General features: G+C 36.1%; 1 protein-coding gene across 5 annotated transcripts in view; it reads left to right on the plus strand.

The window, feature by feature from the left end:
• The window catches only part of LOC108302897 (interleukin 1 receptor accessory protein), a 66,178-nt gene extending 51,719 nt beyond the window's left edge, over nucleotides 1–14,459 (plus strand). Inside the window, exons 9-10 of one of the 5 annotated variants that reach the window (XR_001824575.2) lie at nucleotides 8,037–8,984; nucleotides 13,101–14,459. Coding sequence is in view for 3 of the 5 variants with exons in the window: in XM_017526623.2 (XP_017382112.1) it covers nucleotides 8,037–8,755 (719 nt within the window). In the remaining 2 variants the exon portion in view is untranslated. Of the gene's footprint in view, nucleotides 1–332; nucleotides 3,538–8,036 lie in introns of those variants that run through there. The other 4 variants (XR_005199855.1, XM_017526624.2, XM_017526623.2 and 1 more) reach the window with 4 other exon arrangements.
• The last annotated feature ends 3,516 nt before the right edge of the window (nucleotides 14,460–17,975 follow it).

The following is a 17,975-nucleotide window of genomic DNA, read 5'->3' on the forward strand; positions in this document are numbered from 1 at the left end:
AGTATCGTTTTTGAAGATCAAGGTGTCATAACAATGCACTACCTTTTGGCTTTATGCCTGTTTGGAATTTTTTTTGGAAATATGTGTTTATACTTTCTGTTTTCTCTGAACACAGTGGTATTCAATGAACAGAGTTTCTAGGTAAGGATTGAGTTGTTCAAACTTGCTGGCAAAAAGTTTCATCTCAATTCTCAGGCTAAGTTCACCCCAAGTTCCTTTCATTTGCTTCTCAGGCTAAGTTTACCGTAAGTTCCCTTCATTTGCTCCTCAAGTCCCATGCTTTTGGGGAGTTTTTGGCCAACACTAATCCCCATGGTTGTTTTCTTTCCCAGTTGTCACAGATGAGACCTTGAGCTTCATTCAGAAAAGCAGACGGCTCCTGGTTGTTCTAAGCCCCAACTACGTGCTCCAGGGAACCCAAGCCCTCCTGGAGCTCAAGGCTGGCCTAGAAAATATGGCCTCTCGGGGCAACATCAACGTCATTTTAGTACAGTACAAAGCTGTGAAGGAAACGAAGGTGAAAGAGCTGAAGAGGGCTAAGACGGTGCTCACGGTCATTAAATGGAAAGGGGAAAAATCCAAGTATCCACAGGGCAGGTTCTGGAAGCAGCTGCAGGTGGCCATGCCAGTGAAGAGAAGTCCCAGGCGGTCTAGCAGTGATGAGCAGGGTCTCTCGTATTCATCTTTGAAAAATGTATGAAAAGAATAAGGAAAAGAGTAAAAAGAATAAGGGGTACTCCAGAAAGAAAGAGTTCCCCCATTCTTCATTCACAGTTTATGGTTTTATAGGCAAAAAATAATGGTCTAAACCTCCCTATAGGGATAAATTTAGGGTGACTGTGTGTCTGACTATTCTGCTTCCTCAGGCGAAACTAAAGTTTAGAATGATATTATCAACAGTCTGTCACCAGTCTCTCTGATGCCACTATGTTCTTTGCAGGCAAAGACTTGTTCAATGCGAATTTCCCCTTCTACATTGTCTGTCCCTGTTTTTATGTCTCCATTCTTTTTAAAATCTTAACATATGGAGCAAGCAGCCTCTCCTATGAATTTAAAGATGCCGTTAAAATAAGTCACTGTTGACAGGGTCATGAGTTTCTGAGTATAATTTTCTTTTTATCTTATTTTTACTTGTCCGTTGAAAATATAATCACTGCCTACATTTTAGCTGAGGATAATGAACTTTTTTGCTCATTCGGCTGTACAATACATAATCACAGCAAGACTGGTACCTACTTAGAATGATACAAAGCAGTGTAACTGAAAACGTTTCGTTTAATTGATTTAAAGGGCTTTTCTCCTACTATACCACCTTTGCCCTCTTCTCAGGTAATTGATGTAATATATGTAAACTTGAAAAATATTGCTTAATTTTTGCTTTGGCTCCAGTCAATTCCTGATTATCCGCAGGTCAACCCACATTTTTCATTCCTTCTCCCTATCTGCTTATATCGCATTGGTCATTTAGAGTTTGCAGGTGGCTCCGTACTTGGTTCAGTCTGAAAGAAAACTCCTAATGGTGCTATAGAGAGGGAGGTAACAGCAAAAGTCTTTTAGGGCATTTTTCTGACTCACGAAAAGAACACAGAAAAGGATGTTTGGCAATTTGTCTTTTAGGTCTTAGCATTGCTAATGTGAATACCAGGAAAGTAATTTTTCCTCACTTGTTTTTGTTGCTCCATTGTAAAGTGTGGAGGTCAGACTTAGTGACTTTGAGAGTTGCATTTGGCATGAATATTCTAAGAGAATTAACTGTATTTCCTGTAATCTATTCACTAGTACAGGAAATATACTTGCTCCAGATAAGTCAGTATGAAAAGTCACTGTCAATGCAAGTTGCTTTGTTTGTTGTCAGTAATATTTTGCTGTTTTTAAGACTTAGAAAACTAAGAGCAGAGTTTACAGAGTGGTAAATATCTATGTTACATGTAGATTATACATATATATATACACACACATGTATATATGAGATATATATCTTATATCTTCACAAACACAAATTATATATATACATATATATCCACATACATACATTACATATGTGTGAATATAAATCCATTTGCATATGAATTACATGTATGCATATTGTGTGTGTGTATATGTATATGACTTTAAATAGCCATTGGTACAATATTAAAAACCACTGGAATCTTGTCCAGTTTTTAAATTATGTTTTTACTGTAATGCCTTTGTGTCCGTGTTTTCTGTACATATTATTTGTTAATTCACAGCTCACAGAGCGGTAGTTGTCATAGTTCTTGTCTTGCCTAAGTTTGTATAAATAACTATTGCTACAGTTTTTCTGGGTTGCAGTGGAATCTGCTATGCACAGAGCTTCCATGGGCACTGCTAAGCAGTAGCCAGCCATCAGGCATTAATTGATTTCCTACTATATTACCAGGAGACACATTTAGAAACTAAGCTATGTCAATCTCAGTGCTCCACTATTTGCACTGTTGAATGATAAAGGAAACAAATATGCCTGTAAATGAGTCTTTGTATCCTGTGAAACACAATAATTCATAATTTAAGAAAGCCCTTATCTTATAGCATGAATGTTGATGAGCAAATCTAAAATTATATTCTATATTTAAGTGCCCTTCATCACTATTGAAGTCCAAAATAAATCATTTCCCTATATAAGTGTTATTGATTATTTTAAATTGAAAAAAGCTTCACTTGGATGAAAACAGTGGAAACGTAGATCATTCTTGGATCTACTTTTTTAAGCCTTATTAATGTTTTTCCTTATTAGAAACCACAATGACTCCCTCTATTAACCTTTCACTTGCTAGACCAGAAAAGAGCTTATTCCCGATAAGCTTTGAATACCAATTCTTACATAAGCTTTAGGCAAACAGAGAATTGTCTAATCACCAAAGGACCATTCTCTTGCCAATGCTGCATTCCTTTTGCACTTTTGGATTCCATATTTTTCCCAAATACTGTTGGGCACCCCTAGAAATGCCTTGATGTTTTTTTCTATTTATATTCCTGCCTTTGGTACTTAATTTTTACAGATGCTATAATATAAAACATATCAAGTTTAAGTGATATGTATCATTGCAAGAGAATTTGTTTCAAGATTTTTTTTTATGTTCCAGAAGATGCCCAGTAGAGAACATTTGAGGGAAATGGGGAAACATACTTGTAATTTAGAGAACAAGAACAAAGCACGTATTAAATTTGTTTAAAAGCTTAATGGTTTTAGACATATGCTATAGGGACCTTTCATATCCAGGTTAACAAAGAACTGTGATATATAGAGTGTCTAATTACAAAATCACATAAAATTTATTTAATTCTCTTCTGTATTGTAACTTAGATAATTCCCAAGGATTCTAATAAAAAATCACTCCATTGTATTGGGAAGCAAAACCATCATTCATTAATTACTTATTTTCTTTCCATAGGTTTTAATATTTTGAGATTATCTTTTTTATTTCATTCACAAACTTTTGTATTTTTCATATTTCATTTGATTTGTAAATTTATGTATGTTAAAAATAAACCATTTATTTTCAGCTTCGAATTTTATTTTGTGCATGTGTTTCATGTCTTTATTTTCACATTTGGTCATAAATGAAAACAAAGAATTGATTATTGTGCTTATAAAGAAATGTAATAAGTTACATTAGTTAAGTTTCTGAGATAAATCTGAGAAAATTGGAAACTTCATGTCAAGAACATTTTCTTTACATGTAAGTAAAAGTTACTTCAGTAAAATGGATTGCTTTAGAATACTAGGACATATTTTATGGATGTATATGTGTTCATGTTTGTATGTATATATGTGTGTGTATGTATGTGCAGAGAGACAGAAAGACCATCAGAAAGATGGAGAGATAAAGAGAGACAGAGAAAAGGGAGAAAGAGATTATTTTAAAACAAAGAAAAACAAGCTTATTCCTTTACATTCAACTTGGAACTTAGGTAGCTTACAGGAATCTTTTACATCTAATAGGCTTTAATGCAACCCCACAGTAGTTGCTTTGGAAATAGATAAAATAAAAACAATGCCATGAGTTTCGTTAATTGATGATCATTTGAATCAAAGATGCATTTCTGTCACAACTTTTGAATAAATCAATGATGAATATTTGGAAACATATTTTGAGCTAATAATTCCATAGTGGCAGAGATGCCTTTTGCTTTAAAAAAATCCTATTTGTTCATTTGTTCAAAGAATATTTATTGAGACCTATAACATGCTCAGAATTGGTTAGCTTAGTAAAAGTTTTTCTACTGAAGAATTAATTTTCGTCTTGCAAACCAGTCCCAAAGGTATAGGCTTAGGATCAATGGATGGAAGTTACAAGGAAACAGATTTCTACTCAGTTACAAAATAGCTGTAAAGCAGAGTTCCACACAAATGGAATTCACTGTCTTTGGAAACTAGGTCTGCCATTACCAGAAGTATACAAGCAGTTATTTGATAGGTTTTCATTGAGATTTTGTATATGAGTTTTTTGCATTGGATAAATGGTTTTCAGTCTGAAGTTGTTTCCAACTCTGAGCATGTTAAGTGACCTAGAACACACTGGTGACTCTTTGGCAGATTCAGTTTCAGCATTTTGCACATTATCTACCCAGCTGTGATTAATCTTCCTAAAACTCTCAAGGTATTTTTTCCATCATATACTGATGTCAATAGCTCTTTAATGCAAGTAAATGCACAGTATTATATGAGAGACACATTTAGCAACTGGTCTATCTTATTTCTCTGTTTCTACCCAAAGAAGATAAAGTAACCTTAGCAATGGGTTAAGAGATTGAGTGTTTTAATAGTAATTTTAATCTACAGCTATTTAAAACTGAGTAGACAGAAATTTTACACCTTATTACTCTTATAAATCCACATATTAAGATGATATTTTAGTTAGCATTAATAATTAATACAGATTAAGCAAATATTACTCCATATATTACTTTACTATTGTGTTCACTAGGCATTGAGCAATAATAATTTAATCAAAGTGATTTATGGAAATGTCTACTGTATGTTAGAAATTTACATATGGGTATCTAATTTGTTTATCAGCCCTACAAGTTTGCTCTAATCATATGCATTTTATAGATGGATGAACTAAGACTCAAAATGTATTAAGATAAAAACAGAGATAAATGGAGAAAGCAATATGTGAAACCATATCCATCTTCCAGTTAAGTATTCCCTTTCTTCTATACTTCAAGTTTTAAGAGAGAAAATGAAAGAGACAGAGGTTTGCTTTTCTTTTATCTACTAATAACTCAGCCAGAGGAAAATAAAATTACAGTCCTAGTTTTCTTCTCAGTGAGCTCCATGGAAATTATGACTTTTACAGGCAAGAGTATTTTTCTGTATTGAAGAGTTCTCAATCATATAACTTAACTTCAAACCCAATTTAGTACCACACAAGAAAACTAATCTCATTATTATTTGGCCATACCTCATGTTTTTTAGCTAATCGGAATGAGTTAAATTACTACTTCTCCAAGTAAACCTTAGCGTTAAAAAATAATAACCCTTATCCTCAAATATGAAGTTTTAACAACATGGAAGATATGAAGAAGATGATGCCATAAAGCATGCAACTTCCTTTACAGTAGCAAGTGAAGATCCCTCCTTATAGCCCAAGACTTTTCTGAGAAGCATCTTCTACATTTGTTCCTCAATGTCTAAAATTCCACCACTCATATCTGCATTTAGCATTGTCCTCTTTCAAATCTAAACTTTCTTACTTTCTGGACAGAGTACCAATAGAAAAAATAAAAGAACAACAGACTCAAAAGACATTTTTTAAGATCTGGAACAGTGTTGTATTTTAAAAGATGATATTCCTATTGGCAAAAATATACATTTTCCAAAGGTGATTATTTTGAAGTGAAACATCACACACACACACAAACACACACACAGTTTGCATCAATTTTCTTTGTTGACAAGCTAGCCATGTTGCCTTAAGGTTTTTTCACATTTCTCATGAGCCGAAAGAAGCAGTAGACTTCCCACTTCCATATTCTCTGATTTGCGAGAGGCAGCCTCATAAGATTCTGAGTAGGACTGGAGGGAGCTGAGGAGTTACTGAAACACATGCACATGTGCACAGACTCATACACACACAAGGGTTTTAATAGTAAGTGAGAATTTAAATTTATCTCTTAAAAGTGAAAAAAAAGTCTCTCAAACCATTTTTGCATTCTTGGTTAAACCAATCAAAAGTTCTCAAAACTTGAGCACATGTCTCTCCAATTTCCCTTCAAATTCAATTGGTATTTCTTAAAACAGACACACACACACACACACACACACACACACACACACACACACACACAGTGGGCAATTAACTACCCTGAAAATATTAGCCACCCTCAAAAGCAAGTCATCTCAGCTCTGTTTACAAATTATTTCTCGTTTTGAAATCTTGTTAAGCCCACTGATTGCAAAAATAAAAATAAAAAACCACACAATAATCTGTAAGAATCACAGCTCCCTCATTCCCTGTCAAATTCACAATGACCAATGCAAACTTTCAGTCTGTCTCCACAGGCTGAAAAGTCTCTCCATTACTGTTTCATCCCTGGACCAAAAGCAGAGGTGTTCACCCCCTCACAGTGTGTCTCTGGCACATGTTTCAAAGTTATCAATGGCTATGATTTACAATTTTGAATTTTTTTCCTTCATAACATGGCATGTCCCAAGCTCCTGAATCTCACAGCGAGTTAAGCATCGTATTTATTTGAAGAACTTACCCTTGAGAATCTGTCCAAATCCACCTTGATAACATTAGAAGTGAATGGTTTGCCAGAAGTCTTCACTACTTGACTAATTCTTACCCATTGCCATTGTTTTTGTCCCTTTACTGCCAATTCTTCACACACACACACAGACACACACACACACACACACAGAGAGAGAGAGAGAGAATTTAATTGACAAGATAAATACTATGAACTACTATGAATGGTCTGATGTTGTGTCCAAAAATGTAAAGTGTTAAAGGATATAACTGAGCATCTTAGAAGGTGGCAATTCCTATGGTTCTTTGCTTATCAGACTATGTCAGCAGCATTATATTCACTCCTGTTCATAATGCTACTCTTGGGAGACACATCTATATACTGAACATTATCCAGAGAAAATTGGTAAAAGTGTGAAGGAGACATGAGACCATGTCAGTTATGGAATAAGAAAAATATTCTGAATGTATTTAATCTGGACATAAGAAGAAAATATAGTGACATAGGCCGGGCGTGGTGGCTCAAGCCTGTAATCCCAGCACTTTGGGAGGCCGAGGCGGGTGGATCACGAGGTCAAGAGATCGAGACCATCCTGGTCAACATGGTGAAACCCCGTCTCTACTAAAAATACAAAAAATCAGCTGGGCATGGTGGCGCATGCCTGTAATCCCAGCTACTCAGGAGGCTGAGGCAGGAGAATTGCCTGAACCCAGGAGGCGGAGGTTGCGGTGAGCCGAGATTGCGCCATTGCACTCCAGCCTGGGTAACAAGAGTGAAACTCCGTCTCAAAAAACAAACAAACAAACAAACAAACAAAAAAACAACAAAAAAACCCCAAAATAAAATATAGTGACATAAAAATAGTTGTCAAATATTTTGAATGTTTAAAGATGCAAGATCTGACCACCAGATAAAAGTTGCACAAGGAAGAAGAGTTCAAAACAAGAAATAATTTGTAAACAGAGCTGAGATGACTTGCTTTTGAGGGTGGCTAATATTTTCAGGGTAGTTAATTGCCCACTGTGTGTGTGTGTGTGTGTGTGTGTGTGGTGTGTGTGTGTGTGTGTGTGTGTTTTAAGAAAGACCTATTGAAGAAGGAGACTACTGCAATGTGAGCTCAACTAACATCCTTGAAGGTTGTAAATTCAACCATTGGTAAGACTGGTATAGATTTTTTGGCTGGGTAAATTATTCGGCACTGAGATCCTGTAATCTCAAGTGTTTGTTTATTGCCTGTCCTCTGGAGGATAGAAAATAATGAACTGGAATGTATATGTTTTCATTATACATTATCCTATCTTTCCATTTTCCTATAGATACAGTGGAAGCAGTTTTTGATTTCATTCAGAGAAGCAGAAGGATGATTGTTGTCCTGAGCCCTGACTATGTGACAGAAAAGAGCATCAGCATGCTGGAGTTTAAACTGGGTGTCATGTGCCAGAATTCCATTGCCACCAAGCTCATTGTGGTTGAGTACCGTCCCCTTGAGCATCCGCACCCAGGCATTCTTCAGCTTAAGGAATCTGTGTCTTTTGTGAGCTGGAAGGGAGAAAAGTCCAAACATTCTGGCTCTAAATTCTGGAAAGCTTTGCGGTTGGCTCTTCCCCTGAGAAGTCTGAGTGCCAGTTCTGGCTGGAATGAGAGCTGCTCTTCCCAGTCTGACATCAGTCTGGACCACGTTCAAAGGAGGAGAAGTCGTTTGAAAGAGCCCCCAGAACTTCAGAGCTCAGAAAGGGCTGCAGGTACCCCTCCAGCCCCAGGCACAATGTCCAAGGACCGAGGGAAGTCCTCTGCCACCTGCCGCTGTTGTGTCACCTACTGTGAAGGAGAGAATCACCTTAGGAACAAGAGCCGGGCAGAGATTCATAACCAGCCCCAGTGGGAGACACACCTCTGTAAGCCTGTTCCCCAAGAGTCAGAAACTCAGTGGATACAAAATGGCACCAGATTGGAACCCCCTGCTCCCCAGATCTCAGCCCTTGCTCTTCACCATTTCACGGACTTATCCAATAACAATGACTTTTACGTCCTGTAATTACTGTGTGTGGTGGGTGGTGGCTACTCTCTCTACCAACCCTCTGTATGTCATGAACCTGTGGGAAAACCTGACATTTTTATCATCTAATGGACTGTCAGATTTCTGTCCCCTTTATTGATTTTTAAAAACCGTTTATTTCTAGGACACAAAAGACCTGAAGGACCTGAATCCAGAATTATTGCCTCTAATGGCCTCAGAAGAGCACACTCTTCTTGGGCCCTAGAAGGTCAGTATGTGAAAGTTGCCTAAAGTCTGAACCTCTCTCTTGTTTCAATGTTTTAAAACTGAGCTAAGAATTTAAATGTGTTTCTTTTCAGTGTGTGGATCAACCTCATGTTATAAGTCAGTAAGGTGTACTTGGGTTATGATACATACAGGGTGTATGCGTTCCCAGGAAGCAGAATGGACAGGAGCTGGTTCTGGTGGAAGCTGTAGGACTGAGATCAACAGAAAACCTACAGCACATTTTTTTCTCAAGGAACCAAACATACCCACCCAGGGATCCATGGTGTTCTCTGTCTCACTGTAAACTAGTGTTCTCTAAACTGCCTAACATTGTTGGCATCAATAAAATTATATTTTTACGTCATTTTATTTGTACTAACAAATTTTTACATCTCTCTCACCTTTCTACTTTCTATGCTTGTTGTATTCTTATCTGGAGAGTATTGCATTTCAGGAAATTGAGATTTGGTTTAGGTACCAGAAAGACTAAGGTGACTTTGTTGTTTCTTTACAACATGTAATGGGAGAGATGTGGAAAATAACCCAAAGAGAGAGAGAACGTGATTTAAATAAAATAGAAGTTTATAAGAATCTCATATTTTTAGAACTGACAGATGAAAAATTCACTATTGTAAGGCATGTGGGGTGGAGATCGGTGCCTTCTTCACATTCAGGCATCTGAGAAGGGATAGTAAATTCAAGTGCCTACAAGGATCAGCAGGTAACAAAAAAGAAAATGTAGCCAGATATCAGCATATTATACAAGCTCTCCATCTAGAACTGATGTGAATAGGGACATAGACACAGATAGTTATTTCTTCTCTGTAAACATTTTCACCAACTCATAAAAGGCACCTGGCATTTGATTTTCAAGTCAGGTAGATCATTGGGCCTCTAAGTAACTGAAGAACACATACTTCTTAAAAAGGGGCAGCTTCAGGCCGGACATGGTGGCTCACGCCTGTAATTCCAGCACTTTGGGAAGTCAAGGTGGGCAGATAACCTGAGGTCAGGAATTCAAGAGCAGCCTGGCCAACATGACAAAACCCTGTGTCTTCAAAAATATAAAAATTAGCCAGGCATCACGGCAGGTTCCAGTAACCCAGCTACTCAGGAGGATGAGGCATGAGAACCCCTTGAACCTGGGAGGTGGAGGTTGCAGTGAGCCAAGATCATGCCAGTGCACTCCAGCCTGGGCATAAGAGCAAGACTCCATAAAAAAAAATGCAGCTTCTACTCAGTTCCATTTGATTGTTGCCACTAATTGAGCCCCAATATTGCCATATTGCCCATTTCTTTTATAGAGAATCTAAAAAATCCAGATTTTTATGTATAATGTCAAGTATGGGATGGTATAAACTTAAGAAGGAAGAAACAAAGAGCCAAACAAAATACATATGTGGCTCATAGTCAGCCAGAGGGCAACTAGTTTTGTAATTTCATAACTCAAGTATATAAGCAAAGAACATATATCCAAATGGGATTTAAGTGTCCCTGGAAATACTGGAACTGGAAGACACAGATTGGCTCTAAGGGCATAGAGAATAATGTTTATTCTCTCCTCAAATTGAAGACATCTGTGCTGTACAGTTGAGCTGATTTGACCTAATCCTCCATTAGAAAACAGAAATCTGGAAAATAGGGTGCCTTCCATCTACTCTTTAAAGGTTTCTTCCCTGTTAAGTTTGCTATCAGAAAATAAGAACCATGAAGTCTGCTACTCCTGAACAGACGCAGAACCAAAAGAGGGAGAGACCACACCTTACATGAGAAGTCACCTTTAATACATTAGCTGTGGCTGTTGGTGAGTTGTGGCCCAATGAGTATCAGGGACTCCCAGTCAGTAACAGTGAGTGGGCAGTGGAGAAAGAAAGAAAGCAGTTTAATCCCACTAACCCTCTTGAAAAGGTACTCAGAAGATCCTTTCTCTGTTGAAACAAAAAACTAGAAGATTCCTACTCCAAACATTGGGGAACAAGGCTCCTCTAGAGAAAATGTGGCTCACAATGAAACTTGTAATTCGGAAATGACTGGCCACCCTAACTAAATATCCAGCAGAAAATAACTTAGCATAACCCAAAGGCCTTGTCCTTGATTATATCCCTTCTTGTGAAGAGTAGTCCATCCTTGATGTATATTCAGGGAACTTAACTTGGGAGATATCAGTTTCTCTCCAAATCTGTTAATAATGGGTAATGTAAGTGGCTCCAAAGCTCAAGGAGGGAGAAGATTCCCCTACCGACTATCAGTATGAACACAGCATCTCAAATGTAAAATATCTTTGGAAAAAATATAGAAATTACATTTTTCACTTATAAATTATTAGTGAAGAAAAATAACTAATGGCAGAGGCATGGAAAATTAAACACAAGCTCATATTATGTGAGTAGCTAGATAATTTTGGTGCTTTCAGAACTACATTTTGGTAAGTATCAATTGCCTTTGACAATACAAATGTAGTGGAAGCAGTGAAAAGTCTTAGTTCAGAATTAGCTATATAGGGGTCAAAAAAATAATGGACTATACTTCTACTGTATGGAGAAAAACTCAGAGGTTATGTTATTACTTCTTGACCTGACATGCCACAGTTAAATGTGATATTCAGTACCATACATTTCAATGAGGCAAATTATAACAAGAAAGAAAATTTTTTCATGGGCCATGCTTATCCATAAGAGAAATTACAAGATTGTAGGGTAAATGGATATATCATTGACTAAGAAATATTGTCTACTTGGTTGCGTGAGTTTTAAGTCAAGTAGAGATGGATGTGAGTCTTACTTCTCCCCTGTCTGTTTGAACATGATCCTGAGCCCCAATCTCCTGCTAGCTACAATAAAGATACTATTATTAACCTTGTTGGGTGTTGTGGGCATTAAATTATATATTGTACATTTATTTCTTATGCCTCACCTTTTTTAAAGTTTCATAAAATGTCCAAAAGCAGTATAGAACAGGAACATATTACCCAGGTTAAGTGACTTTCCTAGTGACAGTCAATTAGCAATAGAGTTGAGTCTGTAACCCAGATTCTGACACTTGATCCAGTACCAATTCTAGAACCATCCATGTAAGATTGAAGGGGAAATAATTCTATTACAAAGCTACCTTGATGGAACTATTTAATCTGGGCCATAAAAACACTCAAATAAAAAAAGCAGTTAATATAAACCCACACACAGCTAATTAGATTTTATGTTAAGGGTCTGATATATCATCTTGCCTTGTCATATTATAATTTTTATAGCTTCATTTTTAAATGTTATAAACTTTCTTAAGACATTTAAAAGGTAGAATTTTTGGTGTCTTCTAGATTCTATGATAATGCTATATTTTTTCCTTTAAAATAAATTATTTGTGTTTTTCCTGGTGGAAAATAAAAATATATTCACCATTTACCTTGAAAAACAAATTTTATCTTTCAGCATCTACGATGAAAACTGAATTTCAGAGTTACCTTCTCCTATAACTATTAAGAAGTCTAGCAACAATATAAGCACTCCCAGATTGAAGATTTGAAGTGGTTGGGAAAGCTAATGTTTTGGTTCAGAAAAAGTCATGAATAATAAATTGAACTAATCATAATGATATGCACAGAAGGATAAGAAATTTATATGCCATTGGTTTAAAACTTTTATGCATCTAGGAGTAACTTGAGGGACACCCTACAATGAAAGTCCTAGGGTGGGCCCGTCCCCAGAGAGACCAATTCATTAGGTGCTGGGCATTGTCTAGAAATCTGTATTTTCATATCATGCCCTTGATAATTAAATAAGGCATTTCATGGGTCAAGCTTGGAAAACTATTACCTATGAAAGAACTCTTTCAAACCCTTCCCATATTTTCTGTATTATTGTGCAGGTTGCAAGGGAACTAGAGCCTCAATTAGGTGCTTGCCCAAGCCTTCCTGAAGTGTATTCCCCAATGTATCCACATTGGAACCATTTGGGGCTCATATTAAAATGCTATTTCTTGACTCCATCCAAGATTAACTAAATGAGGATCTCTGATGTAGGGTGGATCTGCACGTGGAATAACTTTCCCAGGTGATTCTAATGCACAAAAAGCAAGAACCATTAATTTTTACCTCTCTTTAACTCCTCTTTTACCCTTGTAGGCTCTGATTTTCTCCAGCCAAGGACTACAAATCCTCCTTTTAACAAGGTGTTTGCAGGCAATAGATGAAAACGTAGGGCATGTTTAGCCCTTGAAGTTGCCTCAGCTCAAGGAAATACTTTAATAATAATTAGTGGAATGTATTTATAATATATGAAGTATCAATAGTGATATTTGGAACCTGGTGAGATTGCTGTAGTCATCATGTATCTTAATCAGAATAAGATATGCTATGCGTGCTAACAAAGAGCCCCAATATTTCAGTAGTTTCATCTAACAAGATTTATTTCTTGTTTATGCTATATGTCCAGCGTAGGAGCTTACTTTTTTATGTTTTGCCATCTGAAATGTGTGGCTTCCTGTTGTTCTATGCTTCAGCTGAAATATGACACTCATTACTTTCACTTACAATTCATTAGCCAGACTGAGGTCCTGATATAATTATTAAAAAGACTAGAAAATGTAGTCTTCCTATTTCTCGAAAGAGAAGAAATGAACTTGGTGAAAACATAGCATCGTCTTTGTCTACAACTGTGATGAGAATAACATATGGAGGAAGCCAGAAGAGGTAAGAGATATGTCACATACTTTGATAATGGAAAAAAAAAAAAAGACTTGCTACCAGCTCTCCACCTCAGTTTGCCAAGGTATCAAGATAAAACAGCATGCAGAAGAGTAGACCTTGTTTGTAAGTGTTCCCCAAAGAAAAATTGTTGAAGGAATGCATAATAATCATAATCACAGCTTCTGGTTAAGAAAAAGCATGCTTAAAAATTTGAAAGTGACTGTATTTGGTTACTTTCCATTCAGGAGCTTTTGTTAGTTCCCTAAGAATGTGATGGTCAAACTATCTGCAAATGAGCCATTCCATTTTGAATATCCAAGGAGCCTCAGAAGAATGGAAGACATTTAGAACACAGCAGAGCATGTAACACAGTCATTAGAAAGCATCCCCTGATCCATTTATCTGAAGAGCTAAATAGGGTATTCAAAATGAACATGCTAAAGTTCAAATGAAGGAAGAGACAAGAACTAGTGTGAATATGATGAAGCCTGTGATATCTGTGCATCTGCTCTCTATACATTTGGATTCTCTGTTTGTATTAAACATTTGAATTTTTATATGACTTCTCTAATGTATATGGAATATTATTAGATCATGGAAAAAGCTCTCTTTGAGTTGGCAAATATTAATAGTTAATGAGTCTTGATCTATGTTATTAAGTTTGTAATGTTGAACAAAAAAAACTTTATCATTTCTTAGTATAGCAAGGAGATTGCTGATGCACTCAAAATTGCTTAGAAAATATTTCACAAAGTTTTTCTCTTGAAGAGTTTAATGATTTCAAAATATTTAAATGAAAAAAATGACTCTTTGAAATGAGCTCATGGGAAGAAAGAAGAAAAATTCAAAATAAACTTTGAAATCAGATCATGAGCTGTTTTTAACTTCTGTCACCCAGGTAATGGGAATTTTAATACTTCATTGCTTTATTTAAAAAAAAATCTAATATATATTTATTTAAGACTCAGAGACATATATAACTTATTAATTTTCTATTGTCAAAAACTCTGACACATGTTTGCAATGAACTTATCATTTAGCATTGTGTTTTGAAATACCTTGAGCAAGTGGTTCTTAACTAGAATTGAATATTATCTTTTAAAAAATTACACATACCCAGGGTCCATCTCAGTCTACTGAATCTCCCATATTGATTTAGATATGTGCTTTTATATAGGATAACTGTCTTAAGTTTGCATATGTTTCAATGAGAATTACATGGTGTTATACTATAAATATATATTTAAAAGGTAAAAGAACTCCTAATATTGTAAATAATCCTTTTCTTAATGTACAAAACTTAAAACTCATTGCAAAATACTGGAATTGAATCATTTATTTTCCTATCTTATTAAATTACATAAAATATGACAAAATAAAGATAATAAAATGAGAGAAAGAATCAGTGTAGTGACTGAACTGGGTAGTCAAAAGAATCCATAACTCTAGTATTTATTACATCCATATGATCAGCCATCTTAAACAGGACAAAGTGTTCATGATAGGATGGTTTTGTTTTGGGAAATGACAAATGACTTCTAAGTAGAACCAAAAGAGAAAAGAGAAAATTATTCTTCACTGGTTTCCAAATATCAATAATGTAAAAAAGAAGTGAAAAGTATAAAAACTCTCCCAATATCAGACCATTACAGCTATAATGTGCAGTGAGTGTCAGGAATGGTTGATCATTTCTATTATGCTCTTCATATGTTAAACTGGAGTCAGAAGACATAAATTGGAATGATAGTTGTACTGACTTTGTGACTTTCAATAGCATACTTTTGCTATCAGGTTCTCAGTTTCCTCATATACAAAATGGGAATAATATAATAACTACCTCATTGGATTGTTGTAAAAGTAAAATTATATAATAAATGTTCATCTCAAAAATGTGTAAAGCACATGCTTGGTAGTGGTATTATTATTGTTGTTAGTTGTTTATTATAAGAGAAATGTGGAGGAAATGAAGAGGTCTGTGAGAAATTCCTTAACCCACTAAATGCTGGAGTACTTTTCAGAGCACATGGTCCAATCTTTCATACCTGAAAACTTTAGGTATGAAAGATTTAGTAGAGTTTCATATTAATCTAAGGGTTGGAGACTACAAAAAATGTCATAGTTTCTGAAAAAGTAAGAAGTAGGAAAAAAAGCTATATTTATTTTACTGCTATTAATAAATTGCGCTATAGAAGCTTAAAACATCAAATATTTATTACCTCACAGTATATGTGGGTCAGAAATTTGGGAGAGGCTTAGCTGGATGGTTCTTGCTCAGCTGCTAATTGAAGAGACTGTAAAATTGTTGGCCAGAGCTGTGGTCATCTGACAGCTCTATGCCAAGGGCAGGTATATGGAAGCTGGTAGGAAGTCTCAGTTTCTTGCAATATGAACCTCCCTATAGGGATGCTTTAGTGTCCACATGACACATCAGCTGGCTTACCCCAGGGCAAGTGATCCAAGAGGGCAAGGTCAAAATGCCCTTTATGACCTAGCCTCAGAAGTGATATATTATTACTTCTGCAGTATTCTATTGGTTAGAAATGATTCTCTTAAGTCCAACCCATTCTCAAGAGTTGGGGAATTCATCTCCACCTCTTGGATGGAGGAGTAACAAAGAATTTGTTAGCGTATTTTAAAGTCACTGCAGTAACATACACAAACATTTACTTTCCAGTTGAATAAATTGAGGTTCCAGGAAAGGCAAGTGACTGGCCCTTAGCCTTCCTTACTTTATTCTTAACATGGTAATCAACTGACTGCAGTGGTGCCACAACTCAAATGAGAGCTGTCTCATTCTGGTTCTGGTTAGGTCTTTTCTTTTGCCTGTTAAAAGACTACAGAATGGGGGAAAGTTATATACTGTAAAGCGTTGGCATTCTTCTTTCTCTCAATTTCTCTCTCTTTTGCTCTGCTCTAGATAAAAGGCAGTCTCTGGAAGCTAAAGAAGGATAGGGTCAATGGGGCTTGTTAGCCATGTTCTTGGTTTGGGGTCTGGGTACCAAAATATAACTTGTAACCTGGGCTCATCTCTGGAGAGATTGAAAATGGGTTTACTCTACAAAGCAGCCACTGTAAAAGTAAAGATGAACTTTCAAAGAAAGGTAATTGCTTTCTTTGAAAAAAAAAAAAAAAAACAGCTCTGAACTGAAATAGTTATATATTAACAATCAAGTCATTTATCCTCTCTGTACATCAGGCTTTTTGAGTGCTCCAAATGGATAGGATTGCACTAGGAATTCTGTAGAATGTTAGAATTCTATTTATTTTTTATTCACTGAGTAATGCTTAAATAGCCTCCTTCCCTCTCCATATACACATACATTCCAGCACCAGGGTCTAGTAATATTGGGAATAATATTTAAAAGGTGAGAGGCTTCCAAATTGTAATTCCTTTCTTGTGGGACCTCAAGCAAAGCATATGGCATGGTTACCCATCAGTACAATTCAAGGATCACTATGTGACTTTCCAACCCTGGTATTCTAGGAGTCTGTGTAAAAATAGTGAGGTTTTCATGTGTGTCAAGGCGCAATCCGTGATCCCTTTCAGGTAGTGTAAAATCAGATATCTAGAGTCTGGCGTTCCCTATAAGTTCATAAAATGCTAATTGAGTTGCACAAAATCAAACCAAATCTCAGAGACGCCCTCTCTCTTCCATTCTTCCTTAGTCAATTGCTTCTTCAAAAAGTCACAGCTTTTTCCACTTACTTCTCCCCAAGATTCCCAAGAATATAAGCTACATGTCCACTATTGCTCTGTTTGTAGAAAATGCCAAATATTTTTATGGCCTACATGCTTTGCCAAAGTTCTTCTGCCTGGAATGCCCACTCCTTTTCCCCTCCACATCAAAACTTTTACAGTGCTTCAAGTCCAGCCCAAATGTTTTTAAACCCTCCAGATGTTTGCCAGGCAGAATTACATGTTTCTTATCCTTGTATCATTCCTAATACTTCTGATGTTAAATTCTAAATTTCTACATATCTGTTTTACCTGCTGTTCTGTAAGCATCCATGAAGAAACATTATTTATTGAATCTCTAATCCGAGCACTTAGCATAGTGATTAGTACGTGGCAATTTTTCTATTAACATTTTCTTAAGTAAATAAATAATCATGACCACTCTCAATAGGAACTAAGTAATAAAATCTCGCATCTTCTTTGTTTCATCTCCCCTCTATCACAGATGTGATGTTTTATTAAAGACACCATTTTACTCTTTTGCTCATTACTGTATGAAATGAAATTTCAATACTGGAATCCAGAGACTTCCAACACCACATCCAGCACCACTAAATTTGGCCCTTGGCATTACT

This window comes from Cebus imitator, unplaced genomic scaffold (genome assembly GCF_001604975.1).
Source record: "Cebus imitator isolate Cc_AM_T3 unplaced genomic scaffold, Cebus_imitator-1.0 Scaffold43, whole genome shotgun sequence".
Lineage (NCBI taxonomy): Eukaryota > Metazoa > Chordata > Mammalia > Primates > Cebidae > Cebus > Cebus imitator.